At 36.5% G+C, this 25,658-nt stretch overlaps 1 protein-coding gene across 5 annotated transcripts; it reads left to right on the top strand.

Moving 5' to 3' along the window:
- Positions 1-171: 171 nt before the first annotated feature.
- On the top strand, positions 172-25,658 carry LOC139961214 (F-box DNA helicase 1-like). Of its 5 annotated transcripts, none has more exons than XM_071960263.1 (22): positions 172-311; positions 1,464-3,862; positions 5,983-6,089; positions 6,826-6,949; positions 8,262-8,387; positions 9,850-9,911; positions 10,474-10,587; positions 11,405-11,505; positions 11,875-11,953; positions 12,417-12,506; positions 13,365-13,599; positions 14,770-14,848; positions 15,571-15,657; positions 16,516-16,652; positions 17,954-18,053; positions 18,870-18,997; positions 19,578-19,629; positions 20,867-21,052; positions 21,544-21,663; positions 22,184-22,299; positions 22,988-23,119; positions 23,804-25,658. In XM_071960263.1, exons 2-22 carry the CDS (start codon positions 1,490-1,492, stop codon positions 23,957-23,959), a joined length of 4,704 nt encoding a protein of 1,567 aa, XP_071816364.1. In that variant the 5' UTR covers positions 172-311; positions 1,464-1,489; the 3' UTR covers positions 23,960-25,658. The 5 variants fall into 5 exon arrangements, with proteins under 5 accessions (XP_071816364.1, XP_071816367.1, XP_071816365.1 ...); XM_071960266.1 differs by lacking the exon at positions 9,850-9,911 and adding an exon at positions 8,916-8,977; XM_071960264.1 differs by lacking the exon at positions 9,850-9,911 and adding an exon at positions 8,520-8,581.

Below are 25,658 nucleotides of genomic sequence, written 5' to 3'. Positions count from 1 at the left end.
AGTACAATACAAATGTTACAATTGATGTGTCATATGATCAAACGGACGTTAAAACTTTGCATATAATATGAACGTTCTGTAGTGCCATATCGATCCTTTCAAACGCCATGTTTGCTATAAGTATCCTTATTTAATATTACTTCACTGTACCTATGTACTAGGGTGTAATGTATTAACTGTATGCACCCTAATTTCGCAAAACTATCTCCGTAACTCACTCACTGTGATCTCCGTGTGACGCTGTTTATGTTTTGCTCCAATATTGTCTCACATTTCCATCTCTGAATCTCAATGAAACTCGCTGAAATCTGGTATGAGCACCCATTTGTATATATAGTAAGCAATTAGTTATTTCATATTGATCGGATTTATTTCCGTGTTGCTTTGTGGATAGCCAACCTGTTAATCAAGTGCATGAGTCTTCAAAGATGAAGTTAGCACTAGTATACTGGGAGAAGACGATATCGTGAGCCAATTAATAACTAACGTTAGGCCTAAGAAAAAGTGTGTTAGTTCAGTTCCTTTCAGTTTCCCTTCAGTACAAAGTTTGATGTACTGTTATTGTTAACATAACCTTAATAGAAAAATCTTAACATAACCATTGTGTGATCATTAGTTTCACAATCACAGTACACAATTATAGTACCAACAAATAGTGTACAGGTAGGGATCAGTTTTGTTTGTGTTTATAATTGAATACATAATGAGGTTTAGTTATAACATTAATTTAATTATGCCCTTGGGTGCATCGGTTTATCTTTATGCCAGGTATACCTGGTATTTCATTCATACCCATACTGACAGTGACAGTATTGAAATTTGTCATCAACGAACATACCGAAAATACCAGGTATATCGGAAACAAACCTTGAATACTTGGTAAAAATAATATCAAGAACCAAATCCCCAGTACAGCCATAAATGGTACTTTTGACGTCACTTCTCTTTACACTAACATCCCTCATGCTGCACATCTTGCTTGTACTGTACCAGACAAAAGGTCAATGAAGGGACACACTGATATGTTTCTTGCGCTTTCACCTTCAAAAATGGTTTAAGCCTAATCGGCTAATCACAAGCACGGATGGGTTACATTTTCACAGGATAATTTGGAACAGTCCACTTACAAATGGTTGGGGGGGTACAGTATATAGCACAGCACTTGTTGGAGCTTTTGAAACACATGCTTTGGTACGCAAGGAAAAGGCTTGGATAGCATGTGTGTGTACATTAATAACAAAACATATATGCATATTAGTCTAGCATGGCAAGTAATCTGTAGTTTCTGTTAGCCATGCAATGTGGTCTAACTAAGAGAAACCAGCGCTGGTAAAACATGCTTGATGTAGGTCTAAGACACACAAGTAAAAGACTCTTGTTTGCATGCCCAACAATATGCAATTCTTCATACTATTGAACTTTTAATGAACTAGATGAGTAACTTTGCTAATTATGCTTCACAGATTATCATCACGATGCCAGAATCAGGATGACTGAGGATAATTCCCGAAAAGACCAGTTTAAAAGAGACATTGATTCTTCGGACCCATCTTCCAAGAGACGTAAGATATGGATGGGTCCTCGGGAATGTCTTCATTATTCAAATACGCCAGAAGGCGCTGCATCTCTCACCAATCCACAGTTATTTCAAAGGTCAACAACTCGTGAGAAAAATGTTAATATAAGTTCAGCTCAAAGAGGGCGCTCTCAGGGCTCATGCTTCCTTCCAGAGGCAAGGCCAGAACTTAAACATGGTGGCCCATCAACTGTCACAAAATCAGTCAGTAATCCTAAGAGACAGTACATCTCACCCAGCAAAGGTACAAAAGCTCAACCTATACAAGCGAGTGTTTACAATGCAAGTGGTTTTGCTCAAATTGGAAGTCCCAAACGGAAGTCGATGGAATTTCCAACAAGTAAAATGAAACATTTTCAGTCCAGCTCTCAAATGCTGTCGAACAGACCAACAACAACCAACAATTTTAAAAAGAGAACTGATGAGACAAAGCCATCACCAGTTAAAAGAAGTGATGGAAAATCTTCCAGTTCATCCAAAGTCAGTAACCTTCAGATGGCATCAAACTGTCCGCCCACTACTGGAGATTCCTTACAAAGGAATGTTAAACCAATGGTTAACACCTCAAAAAGGTCACCATGGCGTGGAGTTCACACACATTCCAAAAGCAGGAGCGAGTATGAGCCTCATACAGGTCAAAGGTATTCTACTCCAAATAAAATCTCTCAAGGAACCTCCACTGTAATACCTAATCAGTCACCAGAGAAGCTTACTGTTTTCCAAAGGTCTCAGGGTGTGTCTCCCAATAAAGGAAATCTAAGCAATACACAAGATCTCTCTAGCCATGAAACACCGAAGAAAGCAGTCGCATCACGATCCATTTGTACCCTTGGTTCCCCACAGAAAGCAAGTGAGACAAGTAAACTGTCACAGTTTCAGAAATACGTACCGCCAAGTTCATCCCCTTCAAAGAGTACACCACAGTTTCAGAAGTATGCACCTCCAAGTTCATCTCCTTCAAGGACGCCCTCTCCTCCGAAAAGTAAACTTCCAAAGTTTCAGAAGTATGTACCTCAAAGTTCATCTCCTTCAAAAACGCCCTCTCCTTCGAATAGTAAACTTCCAAAGTTTCAGAAGTATGTACCTCCAAGTTCATCTCCTTCAAAGACGCCCTCTCCTTCGAATAGTAAACTTCCAAAGTTTCAGAAGTATGTACCACCGAGTTCACCTCCTTCAAAGACACCCTCTCCTCTGAAACAGACATCGTTGACAAAGTATTTTGTAAAATCTCCCCCTAAAGATGTTGGAAACTCTGGAGGTTGTCAACCTGAGGAAGATTCTCAACGGAAGTCAGTGAAGAAAAATTTGAACGAAACATGGAATCTGAACCTGAAGAACCCCAAGTCAGTTACTGATCAAAGGAGGACAGATTTTAGTCACAGACCAGGGACCTCTCTTACACCAGCAGGAGAGAGTATTACTGGTTCCTCAACAGATTCAGGAGACAAACAAGAGGTGATCTGCAAATCTAAGGATGATTTAACGAGTAGTCTTGAGGCTTTTGAAAATGACTCCATTGAAGATATCTTCGATGAATACGATATTTCAGATGATGGAACTCTGATTTCTTCACAGCCGTCTCAAGAAAAGACCAAAGAATTAGAGGATGCATTCGATAACGATTCTCTAGATGAATGGATGGAAGATTATGACATAGATGAAGATGGTAAACTGACTGCGTCTCAGTCATCCGGGAGAAGAAAAGCATATTTGCCGGAGGAACCCGGCGAAGATGATGATGACTCAAAGCTCTCTTCTTGTAGTGAGGAGAGTTTGTCCCTTTTGGATTGCCTCGGTGAAGGTGACGACGACACTTATCAATTTGGTGCTGATCGAAAGCTGATCAATCAACCCGTAGTGAAGAAAGGAAATGGAAAGTGCAAAAAGATCTGTCCTTCAAGCAGTGAATTGTCAGGAAATACTTCAATGGTGACAAGTTGGTGTGAAACTAACAGAGATGGAAACATGGCGGGTAATCAGAAGTCATCTAATGATGATGAATACTTTGATGATGTGTTAGATGGAGATGAAATCCCTGATGAGATTTTGTATGAAGTGGAAGAATTGGGGCCTGATGCTGCAACCCCACTGAAGGCCCGAACATTTGGGTTGGTGAGCGACGGACAGGATGATGAAGAAGAAGAAGATGATGATAATCGTGATTACTTTGCCAATTTGCCTCTAGAAATATTGGAAAACATCTTCTGTAGAATTTCAGTCCTCGATCTGCTGCAAAGCTGCTCTTTGGTTTGTCATCGCTGGTGGAACGTCATTGCTAATGATTCGGTGAGTGATATTGAACATGATCAGATAGAAAGAGCTAGAGACTAAATATGAAAAGTGTACAACTAATCGGTGGGTAATGTTGTACATCAGACAGTCAAGTGTACATGTTGTTAAAGTGAAATCTATATACTTTTATGTTTCTCTTTTGGAAAGTACCAGACTCTCTGAAAAGAACTTTTGCCCAAAGAATTTTCAAAATATTACAAACTTAAAGCAGCATTTTGCGTTGGGTCGCCTTTTTACACCTTTTTAACATGTGCATCGATTTTTTTAGATGTTTCAATCATAAAACAGCAAACTAAGATACCATCCAAGTTTCACCCTTCCAAGAGCGTTAATTAGCGAGTAATTAACGATTTATGTCGATAACGAGTAAAAGTGTCCTCGACAAAGTTTTCATATCTCCAAATCCACTAGTTCGAATTCCACCAATCAGTGAATAGTATGTTTATTCATGAGCATTTTGCATTTGGTTGCCGTTTTCTACTTTTTGACATGTCCATCAAGTTTTTTTACATACATCAAACAGCAAATTAAGATATTAGCCAAGTTTTTCCCTGCCAAAAACGTTAATTGGCGAGTATTCCACATAAAAAATTAATCGCATTCAGTTCCCAAACCCACTAGTTTGAATTCAACCAATCAGAGATGCAGGTTTAGTTATGAGCCGTTGCTAAAAATAGATTCAAGACTTTGCGTTGGTACAACCAGTGAGTTGTTATGCAACTCTCTGGTACAACTGCCATATAGACTGTACACAAATCAAGCATGGTGTTATATTACGTATCTGTCAATGACGTTCGTAGTGTTTAAATATTCATATTATGGGCGAGGTTTATTGGGTTCCCAACGAAAAATATCTTGGAGAACAACAAAGTTGAAAGTTGCAATTTTTTCAACTTTTATGCCACCATTTGAAGTAAAATATAAATAGATAAGCTAGTTATGTATGTCGTTATGGCATAGTAGAGTCAGTGAGGTTGAGAAAAATCATAGAAAAGGACGCAAAATGCTGCTTTAACATTGAAGCTACTCATTCTTCTATGAGATTCACAGGGAATGTTAGGCCTACTGCTCAAATAAAACCACCTCATTTGAACGATAATAAATATTGGTTTCCACACAGGCACAAACATGGCTGTTTATTAAACCCCAAAAACCTTTTTTGTAATATTCTAAAATTTGGAAGACCCACATCAGAATGGATTCATTTAGTTTGCACCAATTTAATAGTTTTTGATAGATAATCCAACCTCAGCATACAGATGTTGTTTTTATGTCGTTGTCTCTCAGTAAACTTCACTTCAGTGTGCAAAAAGTGTACAGGATGCTTGAGGTGATTTGTAATGAATGTAACAGCTTCTACATCTAGCAGTGTTGTAATCGAGTCCCTTATTTTTGAGTCTTGGTCGGAGTCTTTTGAATACTAGCTACATTTCACATATCAAGTCGTGTCCAGTATTCTGCTTAGCACATTGCGAGTCAGCGTCAAGCTTCTTTTGTCCGTTCAAGTCACATTGAGTCCTTGATTACTTAGGTCGAGTCACCACGAGTCCCTGTTGATATCTAAGTTAATATCTAAGTTGAGTCAATTTAAGTCCCTAATTATAACAAGTCTCTCAAATGCAACTGCATACATTATGTAACTGGACCTACAGATATTGTTTCTTTTCAGTCTCATGTTTGTTTGTATGCTTAATGGTTCATATACTTGTTATGAAAAGTCACTCAAGATAGTCGAGTCACCAAAGCTAGAGACTTGAATCGAGTTGAGTCACAGTGAATTGAGACTCGAGTTGAGTACAGTTTTTTCGCCTGTACCAGTGCAACCAGAGACTAGAATCAATTCTAATCTTTTGCAAACAAAGAATCAAGTCTAGAGGCCCTTAAATCGGGACTCAAGTCTGACTCGAGTTGAGGCACTGGCTCGAGGCGTTACAACACCTAGATGATCGGATAAGTTCTCTGATGGAGTCTGACGGTAGAAATGTTTGTAAACTAAAGTCATAACGTATATGTGAGATTCATGCAGATGTAAAGTAACTATTTCTAGTTATCTGTTAATACATACTAAGGCACTCACAATGTTCTTCTGATTCGTGCAATTTTCTTATTTTCAGTTTATCACTTGGAAGAAGGCTTACAGGAGATGTAAGGGGAATGCAAGGGCGTGGTCCTCACCGCTAAAAGACTCATCAGAGGAGTCAGGTCTGTTGGATGTTATCAGGTAAATGACGCTGAATCTGCATGCAATACAGTATGAACCAAATATTCATGACAAACTTGTACTCCAAGCTAAAAGCTGCAGTATACACAATGAATATCTTAGTCCTTTTAAGTTTAATTAATGGAAGGAAACATTTCATTACCAAATCAGTTCCATGATGGAAGGCACATTACTGGGTTTTAAATGTGGTCACCGTGTGGTGCTATTATAATGGCAATTACAGTTACTGAACACCACATAGCCATATTGTATGTATGTAAAGTGTGATGGCCAGTTGTTGCCGATAGTACTGGTAATGTGAAAGTGGACACTGGTATTCCTTACTTTGGGTATTAGAACCCTTTACAGGAGATATGTCAATATATCCAATCATACCTTGTTATTCTCCACTTCAGTGCAATGTTGAGCTAACAGGTAGCAGATGCCACAAGTTCATTGATGTTATTATCTCTTCAATCCATGTCGGCTCACATGTTGGCCTAATTATTTTTTTTTCTGCTTTATTTGCTTAATAATTGCTGTCTTATGTCATGACTTATAAATTTATGTTTTCAATTCTGTTTTGTCATCTATTCATGTTCAATTGTTAGTCAGCTTAGCTCTTCATTACATGCTAATCAAACCAGTAGTCAGCTATTAACAGCATCATTGGTGTTCTCAAGTCAACAAACTTGTGAAACATTTGTGGAAAAGCTATAAAATATTTCCCTAATATATATTTCAACCTACATTTCAGATATTTGTCGACAATAAACAGACTGCCAGGGGAATCAACTATTGCAGACTTAGAGAAACATTCCAATTACAGTTTTGCCAAAGATTTAATCGCTGAAAACTTGCCAGATTTGATGAAAGATGAGGTAACAATTCCAAGGAATTTTTCAGCTTAAATCTGCTATCAGGTTTTGACAATAAGAATAACGCTAAGAAGAATATGAATATGTTAATATGAACAAAGTGCAAGATAACATATCACTCTTTAACAATTTGATACCAGTTCAGTACTGACCTTTAAACCAGTCTAAAAAAAAAACACAAATATGTTATATAATATATATATAGGGAATTTACTGTCTTGGATCGGGAATTGGCTTGGTAATAGGGAACAGAGGGTGGTAATTAAAGGCTGTGCTTCTTCTTGGCAGAACGTTACTAGTGGGGTTCCACAAGGGTCTGTATTAGGTCCCTTGTTGTTTGTTGCCTATATAAATGACATTGACGGAGATATTTTTTGTAAAGCTAAGAAGTTTGCTGATGACACCAAATTGTATTCTGAGGTCTCTTCCAAAAGCGATTCCAAGAAATTTCAAGCGGATTTGGATAAGATTTTTTCCTGGTCTCAGGGGTGGCAAATGCTTTTTAATATTGTTAAATGTAAGGTAATGCACATTTGTAGTAGTAACCAAAAGTTTACATACAATCTTAATGGTGTGGAGTTACAGGAAGTCTCTGTTGAAAGAGACCTAGGTATCTACATTGACTCATCTCTGCAACCTTCTAAACATTGTGTTGAAGCTGCTAAAAGAGGTAATAGGGTTTTAGGTATGATCAAGAGGAACTTCAGTTTTCTGAAAGAGGACATCGTAGTTAGGCTTGGTTAGGCCTCATCTGGAGTATGCTGTGCAGGCTTGGAACCCTTACTTTGCTAAGGATAAGGAAGTACTTGAAAAGGTCCAGAGGAGGGCTACTAGGATGATTAGTTCCTTAAAGAGGGTTCCTTATTATAGGCGGTTACAACTGTTAAATCTCACCACACTGGAGCTTAGGAGATTAGGTGGGGACTTGATCCAGGTTTTCAAGATTGTGTATGGTTTTGACAATTTATCCTTTACCAACTATTTCTTGTTTGCTAACAGAAGTCGTACTAGAGGTCATTGTCTTAAACTCCAAAAGTCGCATAGTAGGATTAATATTCGGCATAACTTTTTTTCTAATAGGGTTGTGAATGAGTGGAATGGTTTGCCTGAGAAAGTTGTACTTGCAAGTAGTGTCAATGGGTTTAAGAATGCTTTGGACAAGCACTTTAAGCATTGTAATCGGGTCTGAGTGTTTGTGTCTTCAGTTTTTTTCCCTCTCTCTATAGGATCTTTGATGGAGACTTAAGTGTCCCTCCTGATCCTTTTTTCTACTAAACTAAACTAACTATATATATTCATATCTTTCATTTATTAGCATCCTCATCCTTGGTCAGTTGTGGCAGCTCTTGTCATTCTTGCTGAAATGGTCAAAGATGTCAGAGAAATCCTGGATTGCTTACTCCATCCTGGCTCAACAAACTCAACAATGACTGTGACAGAGGTACTCTACTGTATATCAACATTACTGCTATCACTACAGAGACAACACAACCTCTGTAGAAGGTATGTCATTATAAAGTATGTTAAATAATGTCCTGCCTGAAAGAAAAATACATCCTCAAATATGACAGAGGTACTCTACTGTATAACAACATTACTGCTATCACTGCAGAGACAACACAACCTCTGTAGAAGGTATATCATTATAAAGTATGTTAAATAATGTCCTGCCTGAAAGAAAAATACATCCTCAAATATGACAGAGGTACTCTACTGTATAACAACATTACTGCTATCACTGCAGAGACAACACAACCTCTGTAGAAGGTATATCATTATAAAGTATGTTAAATAATGTCCTGCCTGAAAGAAAAATACATCCTCAAATATGACAGAGGTACTCTACTGTATAACAACATTACTGCTATCACTGCAGAGACAACACAACCTCTGTAGAAGGTATATCATTATAAAGTATGTTAAATAATGTCCTGCCTGAAAGAAAAATACATCCTCAAATATGACAGAGGTACTCTACTGTATATCAACATTACTGCTATCACTGCAGAGACAACACAACCTCTGTAGAAGGTATGTCATTATAAAGTATGTTAAATAATGTCCTGCCTGAAAGAAAAATACATCCTCAAATATGACAGAGGTACTCTACTGTATAACAACATTACTGCTATCACTGCAGAGACAACACAACCTCTGTAGAAGGTATATCATTATAAAGTATGTTAAATAATGTCCTGCCTGAAAGAAAAATACATCCTCAAATATGACAGAGGTACTCTACTGTATAACAACATTACTGCTATCACTGCAGAGACAACACAACCTCTGTAGAAGGTATATCATTATAAAGTATGTTAAATAATGTCCTGCCTGAAAGAAAAATACATCCTCAAATATGACAGAGGTACTCTACTGTATAACAACATTACTGCTATCACTGCAGAGACAACACAACCTCTGTAGAAGGTATGTCATTATAAAGTATGTTAAATAATGTCCTGCCTGAAAGAAAAATACATCCTCAAATATGACAGAGGTACTCTACTGTACAGCAACATTACTGCTATCACTGCAGAGACAACACAACCTCTGTAGAAGGTATGTCATTATAAAGATTCTAAAGTCTGTTAAATAATGTCCTGCTTGATAGAAAAATACATCCTCAAATATGACAAGAGGTACTCCACTGTATGGCAACATTACTGCTATCACTGCAGAGACAACACAACCTCTGTAGAAGGTATGTCATTCTAAAGTCTGTTAAATAATGTCCTGCTTGAAAGAAAACTACATCAACAACTATGACAGAGATACCCTTTTGTATAGCAACATTACTGCTATCACTGCAGAGTCAACACAACCTCTGTAGAAGGTATGTCATTATAAAGTATGTTAAATAATGTCCTGCCTGAAAGAAAAATACATCCTCAAATATGACAGAGGTACTCTACTGTACAGCAACATTACTGCTATCACTGCAGAGACAACACAACCTCTGTAGAAGGTATGTCATTATAAAGTCTGTTAAATAATGTCCTGCTTGAAAGAAAAATACATCCTCAAATATGACAGAGGTACTCTACTGTATTGCAACATTACTGCTATCACTGTAGAGTCAACACAACCTCTGTAGAAGGTATGTCATTCTAAAGTCTGTTAAATAATTTCCTGCCTGAAAGAAAAATACATCCTCAAATATGACAGAGGTACTCTACTGTACAGCAACATTACTGCTATCACTGCAGAGACAACACAACCTCTGAAGAACTTGTTGAAAAGAATATATGAAAGATGGATATGAAAGACCACCAGGAAATGATTTCATTAAAAGTGGATGATAATCAATTTTCTTTATACATTCTTAGAGCTACAGCTTCATTAGCAAATTTTTAATTTCTAATGGACAGTGTCTTTGTTCTTTCTTTTTCACGACTTTTATTTGTGATCCACTTAATACTGAGAATGAATACTGCTTGTGGTTGCAAGGGAGTGTTTGGTATTATCTAATTATCTATTGCAGGGAGACATGTCAACAACCTATTTTGATTTTATCCTTATTCCTTTAGGTTACATTTCCGTGTTTTTTACGCTTTATTCCTGTTTGAAAACGATGTCAGACCTTCCTCTGTTCAAGTCATAGACAGCACACCAGATGTTCAGTGGAAGAAGGCCTTAGCAGGGTATGTCAGCTCAAACAATTGCTCTTTTAATATGTATGTTTTATTCTTGAGGCTGGGGGAGGGGGTGGGGGAGGGAAAAAAGAAGGAAGGAAGGAACAAAGGTGAATACATTTTGTCAATGTTAACCATGAAAATTGTTCAGTTCATTAATACATTGTGAATTAATATTTGATTGTATTATGGAGGATATGAAACCTTTTCAATTTACTGGTAATAAAAATTATTATTCTACACCTCTAGTTGGTCTGATTGAGTAAACCTGCTCCCTGGACTATATAGTGAAAATATCAGTATTGTTAATAATATCTACTAGAAATATCCTGACCTGAAATGAATTTGCAGATCTGCATGCAGATTTTATCAGTTCTTAATAAACCAGTTTTAACCTTCAAGAACACTATTTCTACCCAGTCTATAAAATGAAATTCAGTCACCGAAGCAATTCCATGTTTGGTGATGCATTAATGGAACATGGCATGTGGTCGATGTGTGATACTGTTACAACAGGTTTACTAATTCATTCTTGTTGATGTTTTCTGCAGTAGTATTTTCTTCAGTATGTTTGCTAATATCGATAAATCCATGATCATCATCTCTGTTTTATTTCCAAACCAAACCAAAATTAACACTTCCATTCAGATCAGTATAGTTCTCAGTGCGATCAGTACAATAGCCTTTATCTCTGAGATTATAACTTCCATACCTCTACACATCTGCTCAATCCTTCCACTCTCTACCCCCCCCCCCCCCTCTTCCCAGCTCCTCTGCACTCCCCACAACCACTTTTAGTTACCTCAAGTGTTCTGTATCTTCTCAGGAAATCAAAGTTTCCTCTTACTCAAGAGCAGCTTCGTATTGTTAACCATCGAATAGGTATCAACCGGCGTGATGAAGTGGTGAAGGTGATCGCCTTTGCAGGTAATGAAAATCCTTTGTCAATTATGATAAATGTTAACATATTACTCATTGTTTTGTCTAGTCATACTATATGTGCATTAAATATGTCATTGTGTTCTTGTAGTTGTAAACAGGGAAAAAATTCTTCTTTGCATGATTACTTGAAGTGTAAACAAGAATTCAAAAGTCTGCTAAAATTTAAGCACCTTTAATACAATGTATTAGTAACGTTAGACTGCAGCAAGAATTCCCCCAAGAAATGTTCCATATCCCAACTAAGCCATCCATAAAATCTTAGTAAACCTCTTTAAGATTTGCGGGTAAAGATGACCTGTGTGGGTACCGTAACAGACATGTAACTACTTTTCCATGGATATATATATATTGTAGGCACTGGGAAGACCACTACTCTCATCAAATTTGCAGAGGCCAACCGATATCTTCATTTGTTGTATGTGGCTTTCAACAAGTAAGTACTGGTGGTCAAAGTTAGTGTACCATCTATTTGCTATATGTTTAGGGGAAGACAGTGGCCTCCATTGATTGATGCCACCTTTTTCATAATGGGATGAGGGGGGGTGGGTGGTCACACCCGGGAATCAAGTATTGCTAGACATCGCAAGTACTATCCAAGTAACGGTGTATGAGAAAACATTGGTGAACTGTAAGAAATGAATGAATGCATGCATCTGTCTACTATGTACCTTATTATGATACCCTTGTCAGGAATATTTTGAACCATGTTCAGTTCTTCAGTACTAAAAACCATCATTAAAAGATTTAAAACCACTCAGCAGTCCACTGGCAAATGTCAACCAGAACACCCTGTACTGCCATAGCACCTCCACTTGACTCAAATTGCCCATCAAATGTGATTGACCCATTTACAAAGCCAAAGCATTTTCTCTTCTTGCTGTTTGTTTTAATTTTAGGACAGTACAGGTGGAGGCATCCAGAACATTTCCGGGAAACACAGAATGTCGAACAACTCATTCACTCGCCTTTGAGAAGGTTAAGAATAGGTAATATTTAACTAGTGTCATGTACAACTGTGCACAAATTTAACATGTACAAATGTAACTGTGTCATGTCCAAATTGAAAGCAACATTTTGCAATGGGTTTGGTAATTGTCATATGCTGTTCAGAACTAAAGTGCATAAATCAATGCACCTTTTAGCTTCATGTCTCAAGTTTTGTGTCTAATTATGAACATAAACCTCAAAATTTAAACATTTTTTTGCCCTCCCAATTTGCTTTGGTATGAGACTAGTGCTGGGACGACAAAGTTTCTTGGCAGCAACATTTGTCATGATTGACTAGCATTGGTAATTATTAGGTAGTTTACATTCACTTGATGAAAGGTCTAGTTGGGTGTCTATGGGCCTTGGAATTCAAAGGTTCTTACTTGGGGACCTATCTTTGGACCTTCATCATCTTGGTGGACCTCCAGTGGGGGTTGTTGTGGCTTTGTGAAGGTGTCTATGGGGAGGAGGTATGCCCATCCCCTTTTGGAAAGTTTTATTTGATTTTGGCTGCTTAGTTGCAAAATGGGGCTCAATTTTTAAGACTTTTGAAGTAATTTACTTTTCAATATATTTCCACGTTTCTTTGCACAATATCACCAAAATTGTCTTTCTCCCGATTTTTGACTGACCCTAACAAGGGTTGCGACTCCCACTTTGAATACCAGGGCCATAGAGTATAGGGTTGGTTAAATTTATAGAAGTTATCAACCTGAGGAAATATGCAGTTAGTAGGTATTGTAACTAATAATAGTAAATATCAAATTAATATCCATGTAAGTGTCACAGTCATCCATCCAACTCAAAAGTCTCTCAATTTTTGTCTGCTTTTCATATCTTGTAATTGATTCTTCCAGGTATGGTCATAAGTTGACCTTTGACCTGAAACCATACACTATCAAGGATCTTCTTCCAGAGAGACCTAAGGGTGAGAGGTCAAAGCTGCAATGGGCGTTGTACGCGAGACTCGTCGGCAACACCATCAAGAGTTATGTGTCATCAGCAGACAACATCATTACAACAAGACACGTACCAGAGACATATACTACTGCAGGCTCCCCTAGAGCAGTGTTGACACATCACGATAGAATGGTATGGTTTCCTCATCAGTTATGTAGAAAAGCGGGTTAATTCAGAGTGTTTAGTTTAGTGACAGACTTCATTTTTAATATTTTAGAGGAAGTATATTTAGGTAGAGTGGAATGACCTTCGGTTCATTTGTCTATTCCCCCAAAATAGGGAGATTAGGGACAAAATTGGGAGAGTGAAATCCAAGTGAAATAAGATAAAAATATGAAAAATAATGTTTAACCTTATTACAAAGTTTGTTATGAATAGGTATCTTATACTTTTACAACTTTTATACTTCACTATTCCAAAAATATATAGGTTACATATAGGTAACATATAGGTTACCTAAAAGATTGTGTACTAAAGGTAACACTAGAACCGAATGGCACTCCCTCCCCCCTCCCCCCCCCAAAGAAAAACTGATTTTCTCCACATTCTTAACACAGGTAAAAACATGACAAGCTGCCCTTATGTCACAGATTTAGAGCAGATGCTATGATGCAGAGGGCAACTTAAAATATAATTTGTAGTTTAGAGAGTCTCTGGGTCAAATGTCAACTCATTTTTTACAGATATAGAACATATCAGGATTCATTTATGCCAAGTCTAGGGTTTAGAAATTGCACATCTATGGATTTAAATGTCTTAATTGTTACAGACACTTGACCAGATAGTTGAGAGTTTAACATATAAAGCTCTTTCTGAAATTAGTAGCTAAGAGGGTCCCTGGATTAAATGTGAATCCTTTTACGTAAGGAAGTAAGTATATTGTGTATAAACATATATGATGTTTCATTTGATCCTGATTGGATCAAATGACACCTTATGGGGGATGTGTAGGGGAGGGGGGGAGTTATGCTAGAGATTGGTATATTAACATTGGTAAAAAGGTCCTATTGTATGCAGTGGCTTAATTGTTTCCAGCGGCTAAATTATACATCTGCAGTATAATTTCTCTGATATAACGTCAAATATGCTTGAAGATACAATATAACATTTGCTATCATTCATTGCATGAGATTGCAGATGCTTGAAGTTTTGAGAAGGTTGTGTTCCATTGGTAATATAAACATATTCAATGAGTACAACCATATCCACATGAGGAACATTATTAATATGCACAATTAAACAAATGTTTCATTTGTTAGTTCAATCATTTTACCATTTTTTTAATCAAAATTCTGTTTACAGGCGATTCTGAAGGACGCAGAGTATCTTTGGGGGAGGATGATTGATGAAGATGACAGAGAAGCCCAGATTACTCATGATGGTAAGTGATCTACATCCGCTGCTCAGATTGAAAGTCTTGAGTGTTATTAGAGTGTGTAAGACTTGGAACTATCAAATGGTTATCATAATACAGAGAAATGTTTTGGGGGCATTGTGGTTTGTCTCCTATAAAATGCTATGGTTCCTGTTTACAGGAACCATAAGAGACAACACAGGACTTGGAACTATCAAATGGTCAACATAATACAGTGAAATGAGTTTTGAGTGCTCCGTAGTTTTGTCTCTTATAAAATGCTATGGTTCCTGCTTACAAAACCTGCTACAGGAATCTTTGTACTTGGATAGCAATTTGCCCATTTTGGATAGCAATTTGGGAAGGCGATAACAGATAATTGATTCCCTGATAATAGCTTAAAGCAATATCATGGCAGCAGTATGACAGTTGGTAACATTCTCTGCAATCAGAATTATAAAATATAAATATCAACTAAGCTCGAGCTAACAACATGTTCATGGCATGTTTACAAAGGACTAGTTTTGTTTTGCCTACAAGACACAGGCTGGTAGTCATTTGTGTTGAAGCTACTTACTAAATAATTGCACAAGTTGCTTTTATAGGCATTTGAATAAAATCTTTTGGGACTTTCAACATTTTAATGAAGATATGAAATGTAGCCAGCTGCTGAATAGTTTAACTTTGATGGTCAATGTGCTGCCATCTATTAGTAACTGTCTCTCTATCTTTTGTCTTCGTCTGGACAGGTTACTTAAAAGTTTATCAGTTAAGTAAACCGATCATCTCTGATGTACAGTGTCTGCTGATCGATGAAGCCCAGGATCTCACTCCTGGTAAGAAAAGATCTCAAATGAAAAGAGTTTTAAAGATGTAATATTTACCAGTAAATGAAAACATGACAAGATATTTCTGGAAAAACAATCCAGAATTTTGAGCTGTTAAATGGGCATCATTAATTATTCATGTTAAATGACAGTTTTTGCTGCGATGATGTCACAGCCAGGAATTTCTTTGCCTTACATGTTTGCTTTCACATTATCTTGTATTGAAAAATCCTCTATTTGATGGGGAGTCTATTCTTTTTCTATATTTCATCAAAACATTCTTAATTGTATTCTGGAATCTCTGTCAGATGGCCAGTGTAACATATCATAGGTTAATTTATTATGATTGTTGTTGTATGGAATATTCTTTTGTAGTTACTATTTTTGTATATTTATATACATATTATAAATTATGGTTTAGGTTCCAATTGCAAAACACAATTTCCTATCTTGTTGAGTTAAATGAATAATACCAGTGCAGACAGACAGAGACAGTATGGCCGCTTAATTTGTCAAAACCCAGTCTACAGAGGTTGAAGGTCATAAGACTTTAGTCTTAGCTACCTCCTGGTTTCTTGTTGCCTGCAGTTACTGTGATGTGAGGGGGGGGGGAAGGGGAGGGCAAAGATCACAGGGAATATACAACCGCCCAGGCTTTGAGTCAAATTGTGCCCTTGGAAACATGAGATAAAGATTTGTGTGTTTTCTCATTTTCGTAGTATGCTTTAATCACATGCAAATGAAGACTTAGAAAGGCAGCAATTTAAGTAACATAATTGCTCCCTGGGTGTCGGCCTGCCTCTCAATGATTTCAAAACCTTTTAGTACCCTTTGTGTGAATTTTCCAATTTATCATTCTCCACTCAGCTCAGCAGGATGTTCTTCTAAACCAGCCAATTCCAAAGATATTGGTAGGAGACCCACATCAACAGATCTACAGCTTTAGAGGAGCAAGGAATGCCATGGATAACATCCAAGCTGACACAGTTTATCATCTTACACAGGTATGAGCCATTGATGATAAGATACCTCATCATAGCCAGTATGGCCTTTGTATTCATGCTGGTTACAGTGGAACCACTCTCAATATGTGAATAGTACAAAGGTTCAGAAATTTAACCTGTACTTTTCCTTTATTGTTTGGTTCTTACTTTTTCTGAGCATGATTTGTCAGACTTGTGGGAAGTTTAAATAAACTTTGTTTCTTTTTCTGTAAGACTTTTTTGTATACTTTGAAGTTATACCCAAATTCATGATAAGTTAAAGTTGCGGATTGTGTATGTGTCTGGTAAAATATCCTGCCATGCACACTATTCTTAAAAAGATAGCTTTAGTATTGTCACATCAAGTGTGTAAAACCATTTTAGGTTATAATGCTACTTTTCAAAGTTAGAATAAAAACACCTAGTTTAGCTTACTTTCAACATAAGAGAGCATTGTGGCCAACTGTGTTGTTGTTATTATTATTAGGCAATAACCTTGTGATGTGGTCAGTTTCAATGTGATTAAGTGTGTTGTAGTTATAAGGCAATAATCTTGTGATGTGGTCACGTGTGTTGCGATCAAGTGTGTAATGGTCAAGTGGTTGTTAGGCAATGGTCTTGGATCTAAGGATTGCAGGTTCAAGTCCTGTCAGATCCAGTCCATAAGCTATTGAGGTTATTGTCGTTCTTCATGCAGATGTATAAATGAGAACCAGTGTAGTAAATTGTATCAAATATAGTGTGTATCCAGGATTGTGACTACACTCTATAGGATATCCCCAGGCATGTGTAGATGTGGTGAACTTTACAACATTGTGCATGACTGTTTGAATTAAATTAAATCAAATACGCCCTGATGATACAATATGGCATTTGCTGTTATTCATTGCATGAGATATAAAAACAGATGCTTGAAGTTTTGAAAAGAGTGCACTTTACAACATTGTGCATGACTGTTTGAATTGTGCACACTTTGGCGTGTGGGTGTGACCAGTGTCTGACAAGTAGCCAGTGACCAGAGGGTGCCAAATGGTTAATTGTGCGAGAGGACCTTTATTGTGATGTACAAGACTGTAAACTTTCAGTTCTTCAAGTTGTAGATATGTGGAATAAAGTTGTTGTCATCCAATTGGCTAGCCTAATTACCTCCTAAAGAGCATCGTGTTTGTGCAAGAATAAGTCATTCATATTGCTTTTTTTCTGAGCCTTGCCTTAGTCATTTCAGAGAATCTGATTGGTTGCAAGTTGAATTTGTTTAATATGCAGTATTTGCAACAAACCTGAATCAGCTTTTGAAAGTACCTGTAATCTGGTTTCTTCAGTCCTTCAGATTTGGTTCGGAGATAGCTTACATGGCCAACTGCATATTGGATGTATTCAAACACATGACAGAGCAGACCATAGTTGGTACAGAGGAAGATGGTAAGGAGATCAAGGTTCTACATTACATTTATTCTAAACATTGCTCATGAGATCTAACAAGTGCAGAGTACTAACATGATGCTATTGTTTAATTCGCAGATACAGGTTTAGGTGGTTTTTGAGTAGCTTCCATCAATTACAGAGAACATTGTTAAGAGTCCCAATGCACAGTTAACGTACCTTAAGTATATGTTTGTGAGGAGGAACATTGCCATCAGTTGCATATTTGTAAAATGAAATTCTCATAAATAACCATTATAGAGGGTTGATATATTGCAATGCATATTTCTCTTATGTAAGTTGTACAGAAAGTATGAATTCATAAATGTGCAGCACATATCATATGAAGGACACTATAAAGACATATATTTGCAACAATGCTTGTGACCTTTCATGCTAGTGAACTTCCATGCGAGTGACCTTGTGACCTTCCATGCTAGTGACCTCCCACGCTAGTGACCTTGTGACCTTCCATGCTAGTAACCTTCTATGCTAGTGACCTTGTGACCTTCCATGCAAGTGACCTTGTGACCTATGCTAGTGACCTTTTATGGTAGTGACCTCCCATGCTAGTGACCTCCCATACTAGTGACCTTGTGACCTTCCATGCTAGTGACCTTCCATGCTAGTGACCTTGTGACCTTCCATGCTAGTGACCTTGCAATGCTGAATTTACATACCACTTTAGAATTGCTTTTCTTATTTAAAACTTTTATTAATCCTCATGTTCAGTAAAGATGTCTGTTTTTGCAAAGGTATATTCTTAACATCTATCAGTGATCACTGATACTTTCCTTCCTTCTTGTTTCTATCTAGGTTCTCTGTGCGGGCAGCAGGTCGGCCAGAAGGCCATCGTTTGTAGAGGAAACACAACAATCTTCAAGGAGGCTGTCCGGCTCACCACCATGGAAAATCATTCCCATCGTAGACTTGCCTTTACAGGAGTAAGTATATCCATGAGTCTTGTCTGTTGTTTAGTTCTTTATGCTACTTTCCTGCCTGTTCTCCAAAATATACAATCAGTAGATATTGTGAAGATTTAGGTGTATTTATGCCTAGTATTTTCCAACTTTGTGAATTTGGTATTTTTTGTAAGCCAGCCGTGCACTGCCCACTATTTTAGAGATAAGCTAATTGCATTGTTTTAACAGAGACACCATGTTAGTTACTAGATTGAATCTGCTGGGTAGTGAAATAAGGCCATTTTTTTTCATAGTTTTGAGTAATACTAACAAAACAATACAGTGATTCTTATGAAAGCTTAAAAAAGCTTTTGACTTTATAGTCTTTTTACAAATTTGGGTTAAGGCTTCTTCTATGGGCATTATGCAATAACTTGAAAAAAACACAACAGCCTATATGCCACTGTTTCTCAGGGCTGTCCATGGCAGTCATGTCCACCAGAAGCTGCTGCAAATATTGATAATTAATACACATGTAATTTTCTCATCTCCATTTTGCCTCTAATATTTTCACCCTCTTGACAAACCTTCCTTTTGATTTCCTGCTTTTCATCTCCTACAGGGTTTCAACTTTGATAAATTAATGGATCTCTACAAGCTGAGCACTGGCTCCAGTAAGTAATAGACAACTTATGGAATTCAGTTCTCTATTTGATGATCTCACTTTGAGAGGCATGATATGAAAGAAAAGCTTTATCCTGTTTCAAAGTAAACTAAAACTATATCATACAGGTTACAGTAAAACTGTGTCCTACAGGTTATAGTAACACTGTTTTCTACAGGTTATAGTAAAACTGTTTCCTACAGGTTATAGTAAAACTGTTTCCTACAGGTTATAGTAAACACTGTTTCCTACAGGTTATGGTAAAACTGTTCCCTACAGGTTACAGTAAAACTGTGTCCTACAGGTTATAGTAACACTGTTTCCTACAGGTTATGGTAAAACTGTTCCCTACAGGTTATAGTAAAACTGTTTCTACAGGTTATGGTAAAACTGTTCCCTACAGGTTATAGTAAAACTGTTTCTACAGGTTATAGTAAAACTGTTTCCTACAGGTTATAGTTAAACTGTTTCCTACAGGTTATGGTAAAACTGTTCCCTACAGGTTATAGTAAAACTGTTTCCAACAGGTTATAGTAAAACTGTTTCCTACAGGTTATAGTAAAACTGTTTTCTACAGGTTATAGTGAAACTGTTTCCTACAGGTTATAGTAAAACTGTTTCCTACAGGTTATAGTAAAACTGTTTCCTACAGGTTATAGTAAAACTGTTTCCTACAGGTTATAGTAAAACTGTTTCCTACAGGTTATAGTGAAACTGTTTCCTGCAGGTTATATTAATGATATATGCCACACGTTATAGTTTAGCTATATGTATCCTACAAGTTATAATAAAACTTGATCGTACAGGTTATATAAATAATATATCTTACAGGTTTTGGTAAACCTGTATCCTACAGGTTATAGTAAAATTATATGAATCCTACAGGTTATAGTCAAATTTTATCTTACAGGTTATAGTAAAACTTTATGTATCCCATATATATAGTAAATCTATATGTATCCTACAGGTTATAATAACACTATATCCTACAGATTATGGTAAAACTCTATCCTACAGGTTAGAGAAAAAAATATATCTATAACTGTAACTATTTCCTGTTTTGTCAGGAGACAGGCAATTTAATAAACTTTTCTTGCTACCAAGCAATTAATGTCCATATCTTCAGATGAATATATTTATATAAAATGACTCGCCTTGATCTTCTTGCTAAATATCCCTTAAAATTATGAAGTAACCATATGTACATAAAGAACATGAATGGATTGGTTTTGTCTCGCTCCTTTCAGCCTGTAGCATCCGGAATGACTTCTACAGAAAGATGCAGTCCTTCTCAAATCTGGAAGTCTATGCTCGTAATGCAGACGATGTGGAACTTCAAGGATTGATACAAATCGTGAGAGTCTTCAATCATCGTCTTCCAGAACTTATCGAGAAAATCAAGAAAGAAACAGTGGAGAATCTCCAGTCTGCGAGTAAGAATATTTCCAAAGCCATATTTCTTTAATATCGTTGTAGGGTTAAAGATCAGGAGAGTCATAAAACTTGAAACAGACAGTGTCAAGTTAGCTTGGTTCAACGTTTTCAAAGTGGATTATCCTGAACAAAGTTCTTGATTGAGGCAAACCTCTCATAAGGCCTCCAATTGATGGCTTGTGTCAATGTTATTCAATTGATTGCAAAACGGAACTAGAGCAATGTAGAGCCATGCCCTTTTGTCATAGCTGGCCTGCCATAGAATTCGGACACTACAGGGCAAAACAAATGCCATGCCCTTTTGAATCCAACCAAGAATACTGTCTCATATCTGGATCAACAGAACGAGATCCCTGTTGTTTTTGGTGGTGATCAAAGGTCAGCAGAGGTCAAACTGTGAAAATGTTACAAGCAGTATATCTTAAGAGAAATGGAACAAGATTAGTGTTGGATGTGTCCTAAATTTCCTTACATTATACTTTCTTTACAGCTATTGTCTTAACCACAGCACACAAAGCCAAGGGACTGGAGTTTGATACTGTGCAATTAGCAACTGACTTTAGCATCTTCTCTCTAAATGTTGTACCAGTTGAAGGAGGAGATGTTATAAGTATGAACTTTGCTTTTTTTCCCTTTTCTTTCTCACTATTTTTCTTGTCCTTAAAAGTGTCATTTAAAATATGTGTGTTGTCCTTAAACAGATACTGTTTACCGTGTGTGTGCTTTCTTTGGGGATGTGGGGGGTGGATAATTTTAGCAAAGTTTTATGATGTTGAATTATATATTATTTAAAACAATGTTTCACTCTCTGAAATCATAGATTTAACATTGACCTTTCTTGTTCTTGAGTATTTGCTTCCAGGTGAACTATAAATGGTTGTTATGTTTGCGGCTCAAAATTATGATCAATTTTATTCTGATGATAACTATTTTAGTTCAATTATTCTTCTGGCCATTCTGCAAAGATGTTGATTGGGATTGATGTTTATTTTCACATTGAATAAAACAAATATTTTCTTTGTTATTTTAGTAATTTTCCAATATTTGGTTTGTTCCACTTCAAAAAAGTTCATAAACAACTGAAAAACAAAGGCTAATTGTAATTAATTTTTATTTTTGTTTTATTGCAGCTGAAGATATCAATCTACCAGAGGATGAAAAGAATTTAATTTACGTTGCTGTAACCAGAGCGAAGAAGAGTTTGATGCTAAATGAAAACCTGAAAAAGTGTCTTGGCAAAATTTCAGTGAGTACTAAAAGATATGTTACAGAAGGAAGATCCTTAAAACATGACAGCCACCCTCTGCATACTGCATTAAAAGTCCTTTATCCTCCCCCTCCCCCCCCCCCCCCTTACACAAGCAAAGGTCATAAAATTCTACCATTAATTGGTTACTCGCTGAAAGGCAAAGCATTCAGGTTTGTGTGTGTGTGTTTGCATGTGTGTGATACCAGTCTGAAAGCATGATATCTCACGTAGGGTACCATTGACATCTCATAATCTCGTAACATATCTCATATTATATATCTCGTAATATATAGATAGATATCTGATACCGAGTTTTCAAACCCTATATTTTTTTATGTAAGAGCAAGTTCAAATCTGAATGCCTTGTCAAAATTTTAAGAAGGGGTGACCCTTACGGGGCTCATACTTAAAATGTTATTGCATAAATCAACATGGACATTACTTGAGGCCACCTCCCAACATCAGTCTGGGGGAAAATGTATTGCATTCGGCAGCGGAAGAAAATAGACCACTGTTACGAGTGTACACCCCCCCCCCACCACCAATCACCATTTATTTTTCAATCCCTCACAAAGTATTTATTAGCACAACCTTGCCTTTAGAGCCACTACTTATAAAGTCCTTATTTATAGTCTAAATGTGCCCCAGAAAGCACCATTTCATGTGTATTATTATTTTTTTACAGGAACACTTTAAGTTTCCTTTGTCAACAAAGCTTTTCCTCGATTCAGAGAGTAACGGCCAGTGCTTAGACTGTGGCCAGGCAATTGCATCACAACAGAGGGTTGCTATGGCAAAAGTGTGGTCTGTCAAGATTGTGAGTAAATTGGACAATAATATTCATGTTTCTTTTTTTTCCCCTTGAGAATGTTCTAGTGCATGTACATCCAACATTTTGGATGTAAATTTGATATTATTAGTCAACATGGAAAATCAAGCTTTCCAATATAACTAATAACTATAGACAAAATACTGAAACATAAAACTTGTTTGACGACCAAGCAAAGAGGAAGTGATGTATTCGGTTTCTTAAGTGTTGCAAGAAAATGTGAATAAACTCATATGCAACTTTTGGAAGAACAATCTGGAGGAACCTACTTTGACTAATTATCTTGGACTTTGGCTTACTGGATGCACCCCTATGAGAGGTTCATATAAACTGTTTATTTATCTTCCCCCTCCCCCTCCCCCATGTCACCCTTTCCTCTCCAGGAGGGTACTAATCAGTCTGCATAATGGCAGCTGTTAGTTGTAGACTTTTATCTTGTTTTATTTTTCTTGCTTTGTTTTTCCCAATAGTGTTCAGACACTTCATCATACCCCCCCCCCTCATCGTTGCCCCATCTTCCCTCCCAACATCTTCCCTTTCCATTTTTCTGTCCCCATATTTCCTCTCCCACCCCCACCCCCTGCCTACCCTCCTGTTATAACGTTGCCTAACTCTCCCTCTTTCTCTGTCATTAATTCTATTCAATTCTGTTGGTTTGTTTTCTTCTATCAGGGCAAGGTGGGCTCCTCTCTCTTCCACCAGCACCCCACTAGTGATGGAGGATTTATCTGCAGTAGCTGTGCCCACCACCACCTTCCAGGCTTCCAGAAAATATTCCTTGGAGACAAACAAGCACCTAGGGTAGCCCAAATTGAAGAACTCTTTTGAATTTAATAATTTAACATAAGAGCTTTACCATTGAATCAATGGGTAATATATTCAAGAGACTAAACTAAATTGTAGTATGTGTTATCAAAGCAATAAACACTTTTTTATTTCTTTATTTTTTCTTTCTTAAATGAATCATCTTTTTGGTCAGTTTTCTTCCTATCTCACTGCTCATTAGAATCAATAATAGTAGTTGCAAGTGATTTATGCAAGAATTCATCAAAATTAATGAAATATATTGACATTTTTTTGATATCTTTTATAACAAATGTTCAGTGCCCGCATTATTATTCAATAGGCCTTAGAGACAAGTGACTGATTGATCTAAAAATATTAATGTTATTCAAGAGACTAAACTAAATTGTAGTATGTGTTATCAAAGCAATAAACACTTTTTTATTTCTTTATTTTTTCTTTCTTAAATGAATCATCTTTTTGGTCATTTTTCTTCCTATCTCACTGCTCATTAGAATCAATAATAGTAGTTGCAAGTGATTTATGCTAGAATTCATCAAAATTAATGAAATATATTGACATTATTTTTACATCTTTTATAACAATGTTCAGTGCCCGCATTATTATTCAATAGGCCTTAGAGACAAGTGACTGATTGATTTAAGAAATTTTATGTTATTCTTTATGAATGTTTTCTGTGAATATATTAACCCACCTTTTTAAACGACATTTTAGGCTTTATTTTGAACTGAATGTTTAAATGACAATCTCTACTTTGAGGGCTCTTATTGGTTATATTTGTTGCACAATCATACTGCGAATCCAGCTACTTGTTCCCATTTGCCATAGAATGGACTTGTGCCATGAAAGTTATGTATTCTTATTGCATTGAAAGTTATAAAAATGATAGCACCACTAAGCATCTGATGACTGTCTTCCAAAGGTTAAAAACATTATTATTCATTTTTTTCATTATTTGTGTGCTTCCTCCCCCCCCTCCTCCCGCCCCCCTTAAAAAAAAATGAATAATAATGTTTTAAAGATAATGTTTTACAAGGTTGTCAGAAAGGTTTCTGAAATATCATGTACAAGTAAATATTAATGTGTGCTCAAAATAATGTTGTATGGAAATTTGTCATTACAGTGCAATAGAACCTGTTCTGACAGCAGACTACTTCCATGGAAGTTTTATGAATATTTTTTCATAAATTTTTATTATATTCAGATTAATACATAGTTATGATCTATTACTGTAATTTATTATTGTTACGTATCTGCTAAGATATGGTCCATCTATTATTTACTCATTAATATTTTACTCTATGATTTCATTTGTATTGGAACGAGAGCAACAAACTGTGAACAGTATTGGTATTCCTTGCCTAGAGTGAATTTGTGTGAAAAACCTTTGTATTGCAAACATAAGATAAGCTATTTTAATAAATTCTTCATTCTTAAAGATGACATTGTCATCCATGTAGATATTTTGATATTTAATATTCAAAAGGTAACTTTATCTTTCCAAGTGCATGCATAAATCACATAACCTATAAGTAAATAGTTTCCAGAAGAATGCATTAAAATGAAAAAAGAAGAAAAAAAACATTGAATGCTATATTTGACAGATTTCATTAACATGGTAGTTGCTATTGACTGGGTCAGAAGTCGACAGTGTAGTGGAGCTGGGCCTTTGCGGTGATGCACAATAGAGAATGTTTCATCAAAAGGCACAGCGTGGAATTAA

The sequence above is a fragment of the Apostichopus japonicus genome, chromosome 20, assembly GCF_037975245.1.
Source record: "Apostichopus japonicus isolate 1M-3 chromosome 20, ASM3797524v1, whole genome shotgun sequence".
Classification (NCBI taxonomy): domain Eukaryota; kingdom Metazoa; phylum Echinodermata; class Holothuroidea; order Aspidochirotida; family Stichopodidae; genus Apostichopus; species Apostichopus japonicus.
Note: the sequence above shows the minus strand (reverse complement) of the source record. Positions and strands in the feature narration are given on the sequence as shown.

Excerpts from the sequence above, each read along its gene's own strand:
- LOC139961214 (XM_071960263.1), top strand. The coding sequence starts at position 1,490 with ATGACTGAGGATAATTCCCGAAAAGACCAGTTTAAAAGAGACATTGAT. Across the intron at positions 13,600-14,769 it reads TGACACATCACGATAGAATG|GCGATTCTGAAGGACGCAGA; the intron begins GTATGGTTTCCT and ends TTCTGTTTACAG. Across the intron at positions 15,658-16,515 it reads AGCCCAGGATCTCACTCCTG|CTCAGCAGGATGTTCTTCTA; the intron begins GTAAGAAAAGAT and ends TTCTCCACTCAG.